This window comes from Saccopteryx leptura, chromosome 10, assembly GCF_036850995.1.
Source record: "Saccopteryx leptura isolate mSacLep1 chromosome 10, mSacLep1_pri_phased_curated, whole genome shotgun sequence".
Classification (NCBI taxonomy): domain Eukaryota; kingdom Metazoa; phylum Chordata; class Mammalia; order Chiroptera; family Emballonuridae; genus Saccopteryx; species Saccopteryx leptura.
The window spans coordinates 58,147,353-58,167,408 of NC_089512.1; the positions used below are offsets into that span (position 1 = coordinate 58,147,353).

Genomic DNA, 20,056 nt, shown 5'->3' on the forward strand with positions numbered 1-20,056 from the left:
TGAATAGGAAGTGGTGATGAGCCACTTCCCTACTCAGGAGATGTTCCGTGTTCTGGGCTCACACCCTCATCCTGACTTGTAGGCATTGGACATCCCTGAGCAACTTAGTGGCATCCTTGTTAAACTCCATGAAGTCCATCGCTTCACTGTTGCTTCTGCTTTTCCTCTTCATCATCATCTTCTCCTTGCTTGGGATGCAACTGTTTGGAGGCAAGTTTAATTTCGACGAGACGCAGACCAAGCGGAGCACTTTTGACAATTTCCCTCAAGCACTTCTGACAGTATTCCAGGTGAGCCCTCCCACCTCTCCCTGAGAAGCCCGTCGTGAGCTGCCTTCTCTCGTCTGCCCACAACTCAGTAAGACAAAATGATTCCATTTTCACTAGTAACCTCTGCCCCCAAAGTGCTCTGATAAATTTTGTGCCATTTAAACCGTTTGTTTTGCATCTTAATCCAGCTGTCTGTGAAATGTGATTAATGCTTCTGGAAGACCACTGGCTTGGGTTTCTGCAAGACAAGCTCTAAAATCCTCTTCTGGCTTGGTGCTAATTTTTGATTGCGGGCAAGTTTTGTTGTCCTGGCTATCACAGATTTATGCAGAGAAGTGAATTCTAAAGCCCTAATGCTTTGGTGTACTCAGAGCAGTCGGGATGATAAAAGAGTTGTGACAGCCTTCTGCCCTCCTTCTTTTTGCCCTCTTTCATGTGATGTAATGAGGACACACAGGCTCTGAGGGTGTCTGCGTTTGGGGCCGTTGTGGGTGATGAGGCTGAGAAGCAAGTGACAGCATGAGGCAGAGCCACAGCCTCTCCGCCCTCCTGGCTGTAAGCTGAGTTGTCCTGAAAACCCTCTTCGTCCTGTGGGCTGAAGCCCTTCCTCGAACAGAGCCTAGCAGTTAAATTGAAAAGACCCATTTGCCCTGTGGCTTTTCACATGCCATGTCAGGGATCTCTGGGACCCTGCTGGAGGGGCAGTGGGAGGGGCAGTGGGAGTCGCCCGGTGGGGCTCTCAGTGCTCAGCTCTATGACCCTGGGAAGTCACTGTCCTTATCTGGAAAAACAAAACAAGCCAAACAACTAGAGGGAATGACCTCTAAGATTCTTTCCTACTTGGTCATTTTGAAGTTGAATGGGATTTCTGCCACTGCTATTGGCTGTGACAGAATTGTACTTAATTTTTTTTAATCTTAATTAATTTAAAAAAAAAATTGAATTACACATAATTTTGGCCACGGATTAGTCATTTGTTTTCTTGATTTCTTTCAGAGAAACCGTTGTGGTAGTGATGGTTTTGTAATATATGTTTATGGCACAGAATTCAGGCATTGTGAAAGGGTGTAAAGTAACAAACAAATCTCCCTCCGACCCACCCATCAATCCCCCCTTCCAGGAGACAACTACCGTTAAATAGCTTCTTGTGTATTATTCTTTGAGCTTTATTTGCTCAGGTGTAAATCAATTAACTTACCTATCTGCCTACAGATGAATTTACACAGATGGTAGCTCTGTCTGCAGGCTGTTTTCCATCTTGCTTTATATCACTTAAAATGTCTTTAAGAATCTTCCATAGTGGCCCATGAAAGAAAGGTTGCCACCTCCTTTTCCGTGCTGCATAAATTCTGTGATATGAATGTGCCATAAGTCGTGGAGCAGTCCCCTGCCTCAGTGGGTGACTTTGACATACACCGTGGGGCACACATGTGAGAGGAGAGCTGTAGGATAAGCTTCCCGAAGTCTGCTGCTTTAAATGTGTCCATTTTCGACTTGGATGCTCTTGCCCAAGTGTCCTCCAGTGGTGGAGTGCAGAGACTGCCTGCTGCCTCACTCCTTCTCACCACAGGAGGAGCTCGCGCTTCCTGATTGTTTGTTGCCCATCTGACTGGTGACAATGGTGTCTTGTAGTTTTAGTTCATATATCTCTTATCAGGAGTGAATCTGAATGTCTTTTCATGTGACTAAGAGCTGTGAGCCGTGGATAGTTCCTTTTCTGCGAATTGCTTTATCTTTTCCAATCATTTGCAAAATTTTCTGTTTGATTGTGACCCACAACAATTTACTTATTTATTTTTATTCAGTGAGAGGAACGTAGGCAGAGATAAGACTCCTGCATGCACCCCGAGCAGTATCCACCCAGCAAGCCCACTAGGGGGCGATGCTCTGCCTATCTGGGGCGTTGCTCTGTTGCTCACCAACAAAGCTCTTAGCACCTGAGGCAGAGGCCATGGAGCCATCCACAGAGCCTGGGGCTGATGAGCTCCAATTGAGCCATAGGTGGGGGGTGGGGAGAAGTAGAGAGAAGCGAGAAGGGGAGGGGTGGAGAAGCAGATGGGTGCTTCTTCTATATGCCCTGACTGGGAATCAAACCTGGGACATTCACACACCAGGCTGATGCTCTACCACTGAGCCAACTGACCAGGGCCCAATTTTAATTGTTAAAGTGCCTGGTCCAAATAGACTGACTATAAAGGAGTACACTCTCTCCCCTGTCTCACTTTCTCTTTTTTCCTGAAAGGTAGTGTATTTTTAAATTGCTGTTAATGTTTATCTGATTCTATTTCATGATGGATTAAATTATCAAGTATCACCAGAAGATTATATTTGAAATTCAGGTCGTTATTGGTATCTACTCATGAGGTAGTTTGTAAATTTATATAACATGTTTAGAGAATTTCCTGCTTATAAAGATTCATAGATATAATTCTCCATTTCCATAGTTGGTTAACTATGTGGCATAGTTAAAAAGAATGACATGAAGCTTTTGACACAGAGGGTCTCCAGAGTGTATTGTTGAGGGGAAGAAAAAGTAAACTGCTGAGAATTCATATAGTGAATTTCATATGATACCTTTTCTAGGCCTAGTGAATCAGAGAAGATGCCAACTGCCTGTTTCCTCTGAGTGTGAATAGATGCGTTTAAATCCACAGATAAGGTCCTGGAGAGGGACCCCCCGACAGCATGCTGTCTGGGGAGGGAACTAAAACTCGGCTGGGGCATTATTTAAGAGTACAGAAGTCTTACATGGAACGTTCTTTTTACTGGAATGATGATGCTCATCTATTTGCATAATTAAGAATAATGTTTTGAAAACTCTGTGGGATAACAGATGAATTTGTGCAGTGCAAACTGGACTGTGAAAGGCAGCTTGAACCAGATTTAAGCAGCCACCAAGGAGCTCTGGGAGAACACTTGGGAATTGTGGGTCCACGTGCAGGCTGATCCAGGTTCTGTCTTCTTAGATTCTGACAGGTGAAGACTGGAATGCTGTGATGTATGACGGCATCATGGCGTATGGGGGCCCGTCGTCTTCAGGAATGATCGTCTGCATCTACTTCATCATCCTCTTCATTTGTGGGAACTGTATCCTTTAAACTGACCAGGGCTTTGCTGTCTCCATCTCGCTTTGTTTCTCCCTCTCTGAATCGCCCCATCATAGTGCTGGTAGCTGTTGTGACAGGGAGGTGAATGCCCTTACTTTGTTTTAGCTGCTGTCTTTCACTGTTGCTGGGACAGCATAGTGGAGGCAGAGTCCCAACTGGGCTCTGAGGAATGCAAGCAGGCGTGGGGGGAGAAGCCTGCTGTGCGTGGGCTGTACCTGTGGTTGCCCAGCTCGGTGTCATGTCTGCTGGACAGGTCCTGTGGGACAGCTTAGGGTAGAGCCAGGTGGTTCCCTGTGCCATCATCCTTGGGAGGCTGGGGCACATTTATGTCTTCTTAAGACCCTTCATAACTGATAGGGACTCACCTTCAGCAGGTTGACCTCAGCTTCCCTGAACCTAAGCATTGCTTATCTGTATGTCTTTGAAAGTCAGATACAGGCAGTCCCTGGGTTACAAGCAAGATAGGTTCTGTAGGTTTGTTTTTAAGTTGAATTTGTATGTAAGTTGGAAGAGGTACATTTACCTATTAAATGCAACTTAGACAGATGTTCCTGTTAACATAGTATTTGTTTTTACCTTTCTGTGCATATAAATACTTAAACATTTTCAAACCTATGGAACCTATCTCGTTCATAACCTGGGGACTGCCTGAATCCATTGCCTTATTCCTGTATCGTGCTGTGTAACTTTTCTCCAACTTGTTTAATCACTTTCCCTGCCGAGAAGTACTGTCTAATCCTAGACTTCTGAACACTCAGATCTCTCTCTCCCTCGACTGGAACCTTCCTGACCCCATGACCTTTGCCCATGTCTACTTTCTCTCTCTGTCCTCCCTGCCTAGCACAAGGCCTGGCGCGTGGAGCCCCTTGATAAATGTTTGGTGGGAGAACTGTTGTACAAACATGTGAATATTGCCTCAGGCTCATGGAGGCTCTGTTTAAAAAATACTCTAGCGTCTCCAAGGTGGTTCGAAAGTCTTAATGTAATTCAGTCACGTTTCTGTCCTCTTTAAAGACTTGAATAGATTTGTCAAGTGTGAAATCCCCTGGAAGCTGCCTCATCATCCGTCCCTTGTTAGGTTATGTTTGTTTACAGGTTCAGCAACCCCCCTGAGATTTCAGATTGCACAGGGCATGTGGCACAGTGGTGTGCCTCTCTTGTCTCAGCTCCCTGGGCTCGCATATGCATATGGTGTGTATCCGCCCAAGAGAAGCATTAGCCAGAGGAGGGAGCCATCTTGACTTCCTGCTCTCTGATCCCTCTGCCTCGCAAAAATGTACTTAACTGCTAGCAAGTAAGAAATAGGCATCTGCTCATTTGGGAACTTTGTTCAGAAAAAAAAAAGTTTTTTCAATCATTCATGGAAACTATTATAGTAAAAGCCAAACACTTGATAACTTGTTTAAATACCAAACTTTTTACTATTTGGAAAAATAAAATTCAACCACCGTAGTCAAAGATTTCACCTCAGTGGGCCTATTCAGAAGAATAGCCCGGCACCATCTGGCAGTTAGTTGGGCATGCTGCAGCCAGTGTGCGTGCAGAGAACGAATGGATGAGTAGGGTGTGCACACTCTGAGGGCCATTTCAGAGGGGAAGGCTCAGGCTGCCTTGTGCAATGGGATCATCACTGGCATCATGTAGCCTTTAAAGGGGTCTATTTGGAAAAGTGTGCCCTGAATATATGTGTGATTGGCGTGTGTTTTAAAAGAAACAAAACAAAATGCATAAAGCAAAAGTGCAAAATGCAGAAAAACTCCATGTTTATGTTCTAGATGATCTTATGCAGTGTATATTCTAGCTATAGCTACCTAGATGCACAGAGGCGCCCACACGTGCGTGTGCAAGCATGCACACGCACACACACGAAAGGAAATGCCAATGTTTGTTAGGTTTTCATGGATTTTAGTGGCTCTTGAATTTGCTTCTTTCCAGACTGTTTTCTCTAGTTTTCTGGTGTTTTGTTTTGTTTTTAAACAGGACTATGATCCTCTGGCTTTACCATGAATATAGCACTAGGGGACAGTAACCTGTTACCAGCCTCCTGCAGTGCAGGGAGGTGTGGTGTTGCTTTTGTTGACCATGCATTTGAAAGGTGTGTTATAACCCTTAAAATGTTCAAATTAGATATTCTACTGAATGTCTTCTTGGCTATTGCTGTAGACAATTTGGCTGATGCTGAAAGTTTGAATACTGCTCAGAAGGAGGAAGCTGAAGAAAAGGAAAGGAAAAAGATCGCCAGGTAAGCCCGTTTTCCCTGGAGGTGTTTGCTCAGGGGGCTGCCTGGGAGCCAGCTTCAGAGGAGGCTGGCGGAGCCGTGTGGGCTGCACAGCAGCTGCGGCCCCACCTTGCTGCTTTGTGGTGATCGTGGGTGGCCACGTGGGGCCAACCCAAAAGGATGGAATGTGGGGCAGAACCCGGGCCATTGGCTCTCATTCCCTCAGAGCCGAGAGTAGGAGGCACACGTCCCCAAGCTTCAAGAATCCCTGTGGTTAATTTTGGCATCATAAAATAAATGATGCATTCAATGCTGATTAGCTTTTGGATGAGAATTTTAATAAGATGATCCATGTAATGACTCTGGTGCACTGAACAAACAGGAAGCTCTTATTGTGGGTTATGCTGTGCTCTCGCTGTTAGGGTTGTTTCCAATTAAATTCTGTCTTTCACTGGGCCACTGTTGATTCAGAATCCTGATTAGCATTTTTATTCACAGCAATCTAGCTACTTAGCTTCTTGTGTTCTGCTCTCTCCTCTGTAGAAAAGAAAGCCTGGAAAATAAAAAGAACAACAAGCCAGAAGTCAACCAGGTCGCCAACAGTGACAACAAGGTGCATGATCGGAAGCACTCTCCCCTTTTTGTTTCAAGAGGGTCCTGTTGCTGTCACCATAAATGTGCCATTTCCACCATGACAGTGTCCTGTGTGGTGTTTCGGTGTGTGAGTGTGCACACCATTATAGATGCTGGCTTCCCCAGGGGTTCGGAGTAAATTTAGGTACTTACCTGGTGCTTAGCGAATATTTTATGAGAGAACCAGTATGTTAAATATTTGACTGGTCTGACCACTTATTTTTTTTTCTTTATTGGACTTGTGTGGTCCGATCTGACCTCAGTTAGTGTCTTCTCAGTGGGGATTAAAATTAGGGATTGTTAATGGATGTCCCTGAGGAGGCTACAGGACTAGGAGGCTGCAGGACGAGGGGTCTGTGTGCTCAGGGCTGAGCTGTCAGACTTCATCCCACACAGGACAGCTCTGGATTTGTCATTTATTTGGCTCTTGTTCATTGAGTCAGTAAACCCTTTTTGTGTGGTTACCATGAGTCAGACACTGGGGATTGAGAGCGAACAAGACCAGCAAGGTCCTGCCTGCCTGGGCTCACTGTCCAGAAGGGAGGCAGGAACCTGCAGTCTGTGACGATGCCAGGTGCACTGACCGTAGCTGGGAGGGGCCGTGCCAGTTATCCCTTCATCTGCTCTCGGACCTCGGTCATCGGCAGAGTCACGGCCTGGGTGTCTGCTGCCCCTACGCCCTCACTCACGTACCACACACACTTGGAAGAGAACCCCTGCCCTGTGCTGAGTGGCAGGGTTGAGTCCTCACCATGGACCCTCCTCCCAGGACCTCTCTGTCATCCTAGGTTACAATCGATGACTACCGAGAAGAGGATGAGGACAAGGACCCCTACCCACCCTGCGATGTGCCAGGTATGGTGGCTGGAGACAGGGTTTTAGCTCTTTGCTGCCACTCGGTGATCAGCGGCTGAGACTGCAGCCGACTAGCTTAGCTGCTGAGGTCACTGAGGCCATGAGTCCAGTCCCCTGCTTTTCCTCTTGGTCATAGGCGGCTGACATAATCCAAATTCCAGGTGGTGGGAGGGAAAGTGTAGGTGGATCAGGATAAGCCCAACCTCTGCTGGGGAGTCTCTCTAGGAGGTGACCAGTTATTGTTCCTCACCTGACATGTTCGCATTTGACTGGTGCCTTTAGTGGCTGATGTGGGAGGGCTGGTGGAGTGAGAGGAGCTCGGGGACTGATCATGTGTGACTGAAGTCCCACACAATTCTTCAGGCTGGAGCTGAGCAAGGAGCTTACTGGGGACACAACTGGTGCTAGGGGTTGGTGGTGAGAATCCACGGCTGCCACTGTTGACCTGTGCTCAGAAAAACTGCTGGGGACCTCATCCCACAGCCGCACACACTCACCAGACAGGCGAGCTCCTCAGTGCTCTGCCACCCCCACACATAATCCATATTCCGAAGGGCTTTGACTCATGGTGGATTCACGATAGATGTTATTAAAGTATAAGCCAAATTTTCACGTGAAATTAAGAATAATTAAAACTCCAAGGCAGCCTTTGTTTTATGCCTATAAAAAAGTGTCTCATTTAAAGTAGGTGAAGAGGAGGAGGAGGAGGAGGAGGAGGAAGATGAGCCTGAGGTTCCTGCTGGCCCCCGTCCTCGCAGAATCTCGGAGTTGAACATGAAAGAGAAAATTGTCCCCATTCCTGAAGGGAGCGCTTTCTTCATTCTTAGCAAGACCAACCCGTAAATACCTCTTCCTAGTCACAGTATTGCTGTGCCTCGCCTCTGACTGTACGGTTGCATGAGGGTGGCTGGTGATGGGGAGGGTATCTGGGGACAGGACAGCCCCTTTTAGCACCAAAACATTGGAGCCCACCCCCTCACCCCGTACCCCGACCCCTCTTCTGTCCCTGCCTTGCCTTTGTCCTCTGCTCATCTCTTCCTAGCCTTTCTGTTCCTGGATGTAGGGGCTGCAGGGGTGTGGCCAGGTCCTGGGAGAAGCCTGTTTTAGATTCTCCTCCCCTTCACTGGGGTCAGCCGTGGTAAAATAGCTGCTGCTCATGGGAACCCATGCTCTGGTGTTCCGTGGGTGGTCACCTGTGAAGTGTTTTCCATGCCAAGGGCCCTTTCTTCACAAGGGGTTCTTCTGTTAAGATGCTTTGTGGGGTGTGGGTTTCTGTGACCAGCTTCTACCCAGCACCGCTATGCTAAGATCTAGTACAGCTGGTCACTCCTCCCTGTTGAGTTTTATGACAATAAGTAATATGGCTCAGTGATATGTTATAGGTTGAGCTAGTCAGTTCAGCTCTAGGACCTCCTGCTTAAAGTAGCATTTCTCATGTTAACATGACAAGATGCTCACCAGGAACGTGGCAGCTGCTCACACGTACTGTGAGAGGAGGATACTTATTTACTAGCTAGTTTCTAGGTTTTACATCATCTGGGATCGAGAATCAGTGACTCAGCAGGAGAGAACTGCAGAGGTGGTTCGTGGCTGCCAGAGAAGAACGCAGTGTAATTCACAGCCCAGGGAGGCGCAAGTGGGAAGCGAGCAGGCAGTGGTGCTTGGAGACTTGGAGGTTTGATGGTGGTTCTTACAACTCATCACTGCTGAGAGATTGCGTGTACCTTAAAAAAATTATTCAACTGACGTTACTGACATCTATAGCTCACTATGTCTGCAAATATTGAGGGAATGGATCGATTCCCCCCCAAAGCTGTGAGCACGTCTGTCCTCAGCCCTGGAATGCCTTCCCTAGACTCAGTTACTGGTAGCTTGCAAGCTTTCTGGGGGGCACATCCAGCCCCCAAAAGGGAGGATTTGAAGCAAGGAGTCACTTTCCTATAAAGTTGATTCCAGGTTTGAAAGTGAAAAATGTTTTCAAAGGAAAACCTACATATATTCTGTAGACCCCCTCCCCCCCAAAAAAATTAAGTTCTAAAGTGAAACATTGAGGTTAAGGGTGGTCAGGCACTGACCAGTCCCCGGATGTCAGGGGCAGCAGGTGGCCCACGGAGCCACCATGAGGGCTGGACTGTGGGGCTGGGCACTTGCTGCCCTGCCTGGTTTCACAGGCCTGCAGGACTCTGGTGGCTCTATCACGCGGCACAGCAAGATCTTGTGAAATTCTTGCCTGATGATGCAACACTCACTTCACTTTCTCAGTAGTGCTCATTATAGGTCAAGTCAAAAAATACTACTACTACCAATAATGCACTGTGACCAAATCTCCACATAACAGGCAGCCCTAGATTGATACAGCCCGGCCTCAGCATGAGTCAGGGGCCGCTCCCACTCACTCTGTGTGAGCTGCTGTGAGGACCAGCTCCAACCTCAGCCTCCTTACTAGGTGGGGAAAGTAAGCACTGGGGCTTCCTGTTGTGGTGGGAACGTCAGAGGCAGCCCTGGGATGGAGACCTGCCCCTGGTCCTCCCTAAGGATGTTCTTTCACGTGCTTAAGCCTCAGTTTCTTCTTCAGATGGTGATGATCCCCACATTTAAGACTCTGTGAGTGGTATCTGTGGGGCACCTGCACAGCCGTGGCACTGAGGGCCCCTGGGTCCGCCATCCAGGTGTTTCAAGGGGCTAATGGTCAATCAGGTGGTCTGGATTGCTGGGTGGGGCCGGGTGGCACAGTGACAGTTGTCTTCTGCCTGGCCTGGCCCGGCATGCTGAAGCGCTGCCTGGGGCCGTGTCCATGCACCAGCTTTCTCCACAGGATCCGTGTGGGCTGCCACAAGCTCATCAACCACCACGTCTTCACCAACCTCATCCTCGTCTTCATCATGCTCAGCAGTGCGTCCCTCGCCGCCGAGGACCCCATCCGCAGCCACTCCTTCCGGAACACTGTAAGCCACTGGGCGTGGACAGCAGGGTGGAGTTCCCTATGGTCAGCACTGGCCTCTCTGTAATCCAGGCAGGGCCTATGGAGGCCCAGGAGGCTAAAATCCAGAGTAGTCATCTCATTCACTGGCAGACATGTTACGTTTCAGATTTGTAAGTACCAGAGGGGTTTTGTTTTATATCAGGACAAGCTTTTCTTGAATCATGCACTTTTCTCTTCATTTTAATACTCTTCAGTAACTTATAGTCTGTTCGGGGACCCCACTTCTCTTCATTCCTTGCTTCCCACAGTTTGATCCCTCTCTTCTCCCTGGTCAAATTCTCATCCCTACCTATTTTGAGATTTCTGCCTAGTGGAAGCACCCAGCAGGAGAGAAAGTAAAACTGAAACCAGGTATGTCCAGGCCGAGGAGCTCTTACTTAGGGATGGAGGAGAAGACTCGTATTACATGAATGGAAATTCTTACTTAGGGATGGAGGAGAAGACTCGTATTACATGAATGGAAATTCACAAAACTACCTGACTCCATTACTGGGGAAAATGCAAGTTAGGTAGATGATGAGATGTGGGGTTGAGTTCTTCCTCTTCGGTGAAGAGGAAGAACTGTTTGGTGAGGCAGGAGCTGGTTTTATGAAGAAAATGAGTAACGGGTTAAATTTCTATTAATCATGTTCATAACATAGAGGTAGCACCCTTGCACTATGTCTGTGGTGGACAGAATGGTACCCAGACTAGCTCTTGCCTAAGAAGTTCCATTTTAGCAGGTCAGCTGATAAGGCACTGAGAATAGTCCCAACCTTGACAGCTTTGGAAGACCTGTGTCCTGCTGTCTCTAGGCCCTGATATTGTAGTATAGTTCCAGGTGGTAACTAAGAAACCATCCCGGGAGAAGCAGCCTGTCCTTGTGTGAGGCCATCAGGCATCGCTGCCTTGCCTGGCTGGTACTTCTTTCTGCTGGTGAGGTTTTAGAGGGTTAAGATAAGTCACCAGATCAGTGCCCCAGGATTTCCGTTGAGACAACCAACCCTTGTGCTGTTTTTCCATTTCCATGCTCTTGCTTTGAAGCCTGGAAACCCAACCTATCAGACTGATAGGACACATACCCTGACATGAAGATAAAGAACTTCCCCCCAGCACACTAGTGCTGGTGTTGATGTAAAGAAGAAGGCCCCAGCCTGTCTTAATCTCTACATTCAAATGGAACAAAGACCTGGGGGCATTGAGTTCCATCATAAAAACATCATCTCATGATCGACTAGTTCAGGAGGTAGTCTAGAACACAGCTAGACAAAGAGTTGGTTTACACTGGGGCCCCGTGTTCTTATTTTTTATTGTAATCACTTCCGCATGAGTTTATTCCCCTGCAGCTTTCCCCAAGAATGTTGTTGTTTTTAAATAGATGTACAGATGTGTGTTGTTGTTAAAATACTACAGTTTTATTATTACTGTTATTATTATTAGAACACTTAACATGAGCTCTGCCCTTTTAACAACTTTCTGACTGTACAAGGTAGTATTTGTAGTGATGGGGCACTATGTTGAATAGTAGGTCTTCAGAACTGACTCATCTGGTATGACTGGAACTTTATATCCGTGGAACAACTCCCCTGCATAGCCCCAGACCCTGACCACCTGCAGCCCATGTCCTGTCTGCAGGTTTGACTACTTTAGCTATCTCATGTAATTGCAATCTAGCAGTAGTTTTGCTTTATTTTTTTAACCTTAGCTGAGTTATTAGTGAAAAAGAGAACAGAGGCTGAGTGACTCTGAGCACATTGGCCCTTTGCGCCAGGCTGAGTTGTTGGCCCTAGGCAGCGGTGTCCTTCTTGGCCATTCAGGTGCTTTCCACAGTAACAGTCCTTCTGTGACCATGGAGAAAACAAGGGAGAGGAACAGAGGCCTGTCATGTCCTGGAAATGCTTTGCATTGCCTGGCCAGAAACACAGACACACAGAGAGGTTCCAGCAAGATTTATAAACTCAAAAAAAGGAAGCAGTTTGGATAATGAATACCCTCTGAAAAGAGAACTTACTCTTCAGCTGAGGAGAGCTGGCTGGTGAAGCAGAGGCCCTTCCCTTACTGTAAGAGCAGTAAAGGGCCTCGCTGGGCGGACCCCATACTTAAACAGCAGGGCCGTGGCTCTCGACTGGCGCCGCCCAGCAGTGCTACGACTGGCATCGTGGCCGGAGCAGGCCCCCCCTTCCCCCTCCTAGTATCCTCATCTGTCAAATGAAAGGAGTGGCCTGGACAGTCACTAGAGTCCCTCCCCACCCTGATCTCGTCAGTTCTTCAAGCCAGAGAGCATAATTGTCATCACAATAAGTAGCCAAGATGGCTTTGTCTACTGCCAGTCTCAGCTGCCTTCTCTGTGGTAGAGGGTCCCCGTGAAAGCCTTCGTTGACTAGTGCTCAGACTCCTTGCCGCAGCCCTCTTGCCCACCCTCCTGCCACCACAGCTCTGAGCAAAGGCAGAGAACCCAGAAGGGGCAAGCAGGACTCAGTTGGGGAGTAGATGGTATGTTCAGGAATACTGACAAAGTAGCCTGGACGGATAATTCAAAATCCGGTTATTTGTTCCAGCAAGGTTAAAAAAACAGTGTAAGGAGAGAGCAGTATTAGGTGCAGAGCAAGGTGGTAAGTGAAATTCTTCCTTAAGGACTTTTCCAGCCCTGCATAACAGTGAGGGGGGAGGTTGCTTACTCCCTGATTAAATGGGCCGGAATTGGAGGGAATATATGGGAGCTTCTGGCCTCATTTAATGGCCCTTACATCATCATTTACATTTCTCCACCAAGCTAAAGCTCAGCTGGATGGCAACATATTTCATTCAGCCAAAAATGCAGTTAAAAATTCAAAATGTGTGTAAGACTCTAATATATCTGGTGCCACAAGTAATTTGTCAGTGTGGTGCTCTGATGAGAAAAGATGATTAATAAAGCACTTTTAGAAATGAATCTGCCTGAGACAAAAGACTTGGGGGGCGGGAGGGTTAAAGGAGCTAAGTATTTCCAAGTGCTCTTTGCTGGTCATATAGGTGAGCTGTACCTGGCCCAAGTGAGCATTTATAAGCATCTCTGCACTTACCTCTGGGGAGGCTAGCTTACCCGGGGAGGGTCCCTGCCTGCATGCGGGATTCTGCCCATGGACGGATGGATGGCTATGGAATGTGACCAGATGCGTTTTTCTCATGTCATTGTTGTGCCTTTCAGATACTGGGTTACTTTGACTATGCTTTCACAGCCATCTTTACTGTTGAAATCCTGTTAAAGGTAATGGCTTTTTTGTTGACCCTCATGTACTCTAACCCATCAGTAGCGATAATAGTTTCAATTCTTTGTTTACTTTCCAGATGCTAGGTTATGCAGATTATGTCTTCACTGCTACTTTTGCCTTTGAGATTGTTTTGAAGGTAACAGGTTCCATATCGTTGTTTAAGGGGCCTGCTCCTCGTGTGGCACGCAGCAAAGCAGTGTGCAGTGCTTCTATTTTCATTGATTTGTCTTCCATGACCAAGCTCATACTTTTTTTATATATATAACGAAAGGATTTTTTTCCCTGAAACTTTTCAACTTGTTTTTGCTGTTTCTTTTTAACTTTTGGTGCATGTAGGACTTACTTTGGTTTCATAATAGTGATTAGAAACTGTTTTGCTCTTTTTTTTTTAATATCCTCTGAGTTATGTCAACTGATAACAGATACATCACTATGTGTGAACTTCCTTCCGCCCTTCCTGACATCAGAGTTAGAGGAAAAGTATTTATACTTTGAAGGGAATGTATCTCTTCTCATTTATTTTTTCAATGAATTATGTTTCAGTGGCCGAAAATAGTAACAACACTAGTTTCTTGCAACAGGATTTGCAAGATAACTTGGATCTATTTGTGTTAAGATATTTTATATTGTTTTAATGGATGGGCTTACATTTATACAAACAAAAAGAGCACCTTTGGGACAGGGTGCCCTAAGTGTACTGTCCATGCATGAGCTAACAGGTACCGTTGCTGCATGTGGTTTGTGTACTGATGGTGAAGGCCACCCTGGGGCAAGCTTGTTCCTATGCACCCATGGCCTGGAGACCAATGGCAGGGAGCCAAGAACCCCCAGACTTGCTGAGTGGTGTGAGTTATAGCAGTACTGGACAACGTGGCCTGTGACAACTGTTGTGGCCTGTGACAACTGTCCGAGCAGTCATCTAGCGGGAGGCAAGCAGGGAAATGAAGACTTTTCACCGCAATTGTCTGTAAACCATTTTGAGTTTATTGTGTGTGCATCTCAGGGGGGGAAATGTACTTTATGTTAAACTACTGTGAAATGTGGGCTCTTTACAAAATCTTCTATAAAATGAAACCTCAATTAATATTGCTCGGGAATGGGATAGCTTTTACTTTCTACCATTATTACTATTATTACTTAGTAATGAAAGCATTAGCACAGCACCAATTAAACAGCCAACTTCTGTTTAAACATTTGTTAAAAATCGAAAAACTTAAGTTCATTTTTCTGTCTTGAAGCCGGTGAAGTTGGTTGAGGGCTAAGTCAGCCTGGTGCCCGTATTGGTGAGCAGAGTCTAGCAGTGTTCTCCAGGGAGGAAGCGGGGTGAGGTGGGGTGGGCTGGGGGGGTGCAGTTGTTAAAATGAATATAGTTACTTTCAGGCCTTGGGGCAAGTGAGATACAGGTTTATTTGAAAGAAAAAAAAGACTGCTTTTCAATTTCTGTATATTTGCATCTGTGACTTAAATCTCCCAGTCATTCTTCATTCTGAATGTACTTTAGAGAGTGGGAAATAAGCTAAAACAAAGAGGATTCAGAAAATGGGATTTTCCAAGTAATTCCCACATCTGCCGGGGTGGTCCCTGGTGGCCCTGGGAAGATGTGGAAGGCTTTTTGGTTATTTGGTTTTAACACATGAAATTGCCATTTTTTCAGAAAAGGTTGAGTATTTGGCAATTTTATATGGTCCAATTTTATTAGTTCCCAAGTCTATCTCTCTTATACATATCTGAGTCATTCCCCCTTAAAAAAAAATTTTTTTTTAATTTTTTATGTAAACAGTGAAGGCTTTGTATTTTGCTGTTTTACTCTGGGGAACTTCCTTACTGAACTCCTTCTCCATCACCAGTAAGAACATCAGTGGAGCACCCATGGGTGGGCTCCGGGGGCACATGGCATGTGGCTAGAGAGCGATGAGACTGACTTAGGTGAGATGCACGTGATGGCTTCCTGGCCACACCAGGCAGATACAGAGTAGCTGAGTTGGAAGGGCTGTTTAAAGCAGATATATCACGAAGGACTCCTAGGAGCAGGAAGGGACCTCCCTGGAAAAATGCCAGTCTGTGCAGACCGCCAGCGAGCACTGGGCTCGAGCACTTCTGGCGCCCCTCTCCCTGGCTGGACTGACGTGGGCTCTCCTGGGGACTCAGAGGGGCCAGAACCAGCAGTCAGTGGGGAAGCCAGGCTGTCTGGGCAGCAGGTATTCCTCAACAAGTATGATTATGAGGACTGGCTCGTGAGACAGGCTCTTTGGACATGCCAACAATGATTTTTCATATTTGAAATTTGTTGTCGCTGTAATGAAGTCTAAATTGTTCTCTTTTAAAATGTCCCCCCAAAATCAGCTGCCCTTTTCCTATTTTTGAACAAGTTATTCAGTTGCTCAGCCTTGTTGGTTTCTATTTCTGACCCCACGATGCACACTTGTTGAGAAAGACATGCTTTCCTCCAGGTTCTGTAAAGAGCCCAGGTTTCTTCCTCCGGAGAGGAAAACAGTAAATTCACCGTGGTTCTGCTTGCAGATGACGACTTTTGGAGCTTTTCTCCACAAAGGGGCCTTCTGCAGGAACTACTTCAATTTGCTGGATATGCTGGTTGTAGGGGTTTCTCTGGTGTCATTTGGGATCCAGTAAGTATTCTGGGGCTCGGTGCATATACACACAGGACCGTTGGGCAGGGTCGTTTACATGAGAAATTTTAACATGACTTGCTAAAATCATTTTAACAATCACATGTGCTTATCTGGGCGTGCTTAATTTGTACCCAAGCCAGAAAGTACTGGGACACTTCATGCTTCCTTGTGTTTCTCTTTTTCTTTTTATGCCCATTGCTTGGTTGGGCTTATTACTGTCTGATACTTGCTTTTAGCAGAGAGTGAAAGAAGCCAAGGTCTAGTCTAGCTTTCTCCGCAGGGCCTTGGCTCCCCACCTGTATGGAAGGGACAAGGACCAGGTGGCCTCTTGGGGCCCTTTCTACTTGGATAATGAAGGTTCTCTGATCTCCAAGATATATGACCCATTTCTTTTGGCCTTTAAAATTTTTAGGTAGGAGGGGTCTGAGACTGTAAGTCAGTGCCCTAGGACTTTTTCATGGGATTTGGAGATTTCTGGTGGGAAACAGCCTGAGCTGCACCCTGCCAGCCTGCCATACCCGGGGGCCTGGGGCAGAGGCTCCAGTGGGAGCACCCACGGGCGGCCTTGCTTTCCCCCGACTTCTAAGCACCATCGCTCACTGCTGACCTCAGCATCCCCTGTGTGATGCACACCTGCATGCATGTACACCTCTGAGCTGAAGGGGAGTGGAGAGGCTCTGTTCTCCTCAGAAGGTTAAGGACCCTTGCCTGAAACAGCACTCTATGGGAGTTGCCCTCCTCACCTCGCCACCACCCAGAGGGAGCCATATAGTCACCACCTGGACATTTTGACAGTATCTTTGCAACTTCCATAAATTCCCAGCTGTGCCTGCCCTCTCCAGCTGCTGCCCTTGCCCACTGCCTCCCACGCATGTCCCCAGGCCACACTCAGCCATCTACTTTGTTACTTGAGCAGTTATCTGTCATACAGGACCTGCCTACCTAATGCTCCCTGGGCCTTCAGTGCCTTCTCCTTCTGTCTAGCTACCCCTCACTGCCCCTGGATGTCGACTCCCTAGGCCCTCCCCAGGCACCCCCAGCTGACGCTCCCCTCGCTGCACCACCTGCCCCACGGGCCTGTGATCTCCCATCTCTCCCATCACACAGTGGACTCTTTGAAGGCCAATGAAGCCCAGGACCAAAGCACTGCAGCAGAGCCCCAGAGTTAGAAAATGAAACCAAACAAATGAAATTTAAGCCTAAAAGCCAAGTACTCTCTAGTGTTTAAGGCAAATTTTCTCAGTCACCTCTCTGCCCAGGTCAGCTGTATGCTTGAGTCAAGGCCTGTGAGTGGACCTGGCCTAGGAGGTGCATTGGATTGTGGTCATAAGCATCTCTGAGTCTTGGAAAGAGGTTATCTCAGCTCCACATGGGTCCCACTACATTGTATAGTGTTAGCAAAGTGAAAACCAAATGTAATAATCTCAAAGTGTTTTACCCAACTCTAACACATTCTGCTTTCTTTCCTCCCTCTGTTCTTTCTTAGATCCAGTGCCATCTCCGTTGTGAAGATTCTCAGGGTCTTAAGGGTCCTGAGGCCGCTCAGGGCAATCAACAGAGCGAAAGGACTTAAGGTTTGGGCTTCTCTCCTTGGGCTGGGCTTGCTTTGGTGGGGCGAGCTCTAATTGCTGACTTTCCTGGGCCGGAGCTGGGCTGAGGCCTGGGAGGTTTTAAAGTGGGTTACACATTTGAAAAGGACATGTCTGTTCAATTGAGCTACCTTTGCTGAGTGTTGATCCCATTTTCAGTCTTATTATTTTCTTTATTGTTATTCACTTAAAGTATTTTATGTGATTACTATTCATTTATTACTTTTTAATTATTAACAGTGTTTACTTTAGTCTTTAAATCTGTTCTCATGCATGTTGTATAAAAGGTCAGAGAGTTTGCATTTTCCCAAGTCCTTTTGTGGGGTGGGAGTCGGCAGGGAAGCAGGGTGGGACCCACCTACAGGTGCTCTTCCAGGCAGCCATGATACACTGGGGTAACTCCCACAGGTAACTGCCTGAAAGACAAAGCCCCACAAAGTCAAGAAATCATGTACAAGTGCACATACATATAGACAGTCTTGGTGGGCATTAGCTCTTCCCGTGGCTAAAACAAGAAAGGCGGGTCATGCCCCTGCGTCCTCTCCCTGCTTCTCTCCCCAGCACGTCGTCCAGTGCGTCTTTGTGGCCATCCGGACAATCGGCAACATCATGATTGTCACCACCCTTCTCCAGTTCATGTTTGCCTGCATTGGGGTCCAGTTGTTCAAGGTACAGGGATGTGCCTTGGGCACGGGGCCTGGATGGTCTCTTCAAATGGGGCAAGCTCGCATTTGACTGTCCGTCTGTTCTGTACTCAGGGAAAGTTCTATCGCTGCACAGATGAAGCCAAAAGTAACCCTGAAGAGTGCAGGTGGGTGTCCTGAACACAGAGGTGGGGGTTTGGAAGAACAAAGGGAAGACTCCAGGGATTCGCCTGTGCTAGTGTTTCAGAAGTCGTGGACTGCAGGAGGCCTGTGTACCCAGCTCGTAGCTGGACAGATGGAGGGTTTTTGTTTTTGTTTTTGTGTGAGGTGAAAGTCACATCACATGAAGATAGCAGTTGTAAACTACAGTTCAGTGGCATTTAGCAAAATTACTTTGCAGTATATGCACCACCTCTGTCTAGTTCCAAAGCTTTTCGTAACCCCCAAAGAATGATTAGATGGCTTTTGATGTTTGAGATAGAATCTGTAAATGGGGGCGATGGTCCTAAAACCTAAAATAACAATTAGGAAATGCCCCAGCAAGCTCCCCCTACAGCCACATGGATAACTTTTTCCCAAACCAGAACTCAGAGCTCAACTCCCTGGTATTCAGGTGCTGAGTACTGTCTTCTGATAGGTTTCCTGTCACCCACATTTTCACTGCATCTCCACTTGCAAGATCGGGCAGAGGACAGAGGAGATGGGAAATACCTGTCCATGCCTCTAATCCCGAGCTGTGCAGAAGAATGTGAAGGCAGACATGGGAACCACTGCTTAAAGTTCTAAGACTGTGCTGTCCCTGTTTCCCTATCCTTTGAGATGTCAACAAATGAGGTCCAGTGGCCTACAATGGTTTAGGGTTTCTTTTCAGCAAAAGGTGTCATCAGAGAGCACCACATGTAATGTAACTATGGCTCTGCTCCTCCAGGGGCACCATTCATGTGGGCTGTGGGGTAGAGGGCGCCCCCTGGAGTTGAGCAGCACAGCAGCAGCTCAAAGATACCTTCCCTTCCCTCTTTAGGGCTCTGCTTCCTCATCTGTGAAATAAAGATGTTGGACTCCTTCCAGAGATGAAATTCTATGAGAAATATTGTGTGCCAGAAATTATTGAAGGCTCTGGGGGAAAATGTCTCTGGGACTACTGTTAGTATAAAGAGAAGGAATTTGATGAAGATGCAGATAAGAGGACTGGGCTTGTTTCCCAGTGTGTACGCAATTCCCCGTGGCCAAAGCTTTGATTCTTCCATGTACACTCTAAGCCCACTGCATGTGAGAGATGTTTCTTATTCAGTAGTTTTCACCTGTTATCCGGCATATGCCAGTGTCTGCCGAGTTGCTCTGGAGAATACTCATTAAACTAGTAGTTTACTTGACGGTTATTTGAACCGAGGAGTCGATTGAACACGGCAGGAAAAGGAGAAATGCGATGGTCAGTGCTCAGTCAGCAGCCTGGCTGGCAGACCGAGTGTGACTGTGCGTCACACAGTGTGGGAGGTGTGGGATAGGGGGCAGCTGTGACTGATTCCACGTCAGGCCAAGATGGCCCACATTTCTTTCTCTCTCTAGGGGCCTTTTCATCCTCTACAAGGATGGGGATGTTGATAACCCTGTGGTCCGTGAGAGGATCTGGCAAAATAGCGATTTCAACTTTGACAACGTCCTTTCTGCTATGATGGCGCTTTTCACAGTCTCCACGTTCGAGGGCTGGCCCGAGTGAGTAGAGAGAACGGACGTCTTCAGGGAGGCTCCTCCTCGCCTCGGGGTACTCTGGGCAGACCCGTCTCTCCTTTAGGGGACTCTGGTTCTTCTCTCCACCGTTGCAGGCTTTTCCTATTACTTCAACTCTGGGCCACTTAACAGTCACTTCTTGGCTCACAGGGCCCCTCTGTCTGATGAAC

The 20,056-nt window shown here is 47.1% G+C and overlaps 1 protein-coding gene across 10 annotated transcripts in view; it reads left to right on the forward strand.

Moving 5' to 3' along the window:
• Positions 1-20,056, forward strand: part of CACNA1D (calcium voltage-gated channel subunit alpha1 D) — a 355,364-nt gene that overhangs the window by 267,009 nt on the left and 68,299 nt on the right. For all 10 annotated transcript variants that reach the window (XM_066352103.1, XM_066352111.1, XM_066352110.1 and 7 more), the window contains 13 exons: positions 83-290; positions 3,236-3,356; positions 5,504-5,618; positions 6,138-6,207; positions 7,016-7,082; positions 7,768-7,921; positions 9,898-10,027; positions 13,232-13,291; positions 15,816-15,922; positions 17,412-17,499; positions 18,076-18,183; positions 18,273-18,325; positions 19,725-19,871. In XM_066352103.1, coding sequence (XP_066208200.1) covers positions 83-290; positions 3,236-3,356; positions 5,504-5,618; positions 6,138-6,207; positions 7,016-7,082; positions 7,768-7,921; positions 9,898-10,027; positions 13,232-13,291; positions 15,816-15,922; positions 17,412-17,499; positions 18,076-18,183; positions 18,273-18,325; positions 19,725-19,871 — 1,428 coding nt within the window. The remainder of the gene's footprint in view (positions 1-82; positions 291-3,235; positions 3,357-5,503; positions 5,619-6,137; positions 6,208-7,015; positions 7,083-7,767; positions 7,922-9,897; positions 10,028-13,231; positions 13,292-15,815; positions 15,923-17,411; positions 17,500-18,075; positions 18,184-18,272; positions 18,326-19,724; positions 19,872-20,056) is intronic.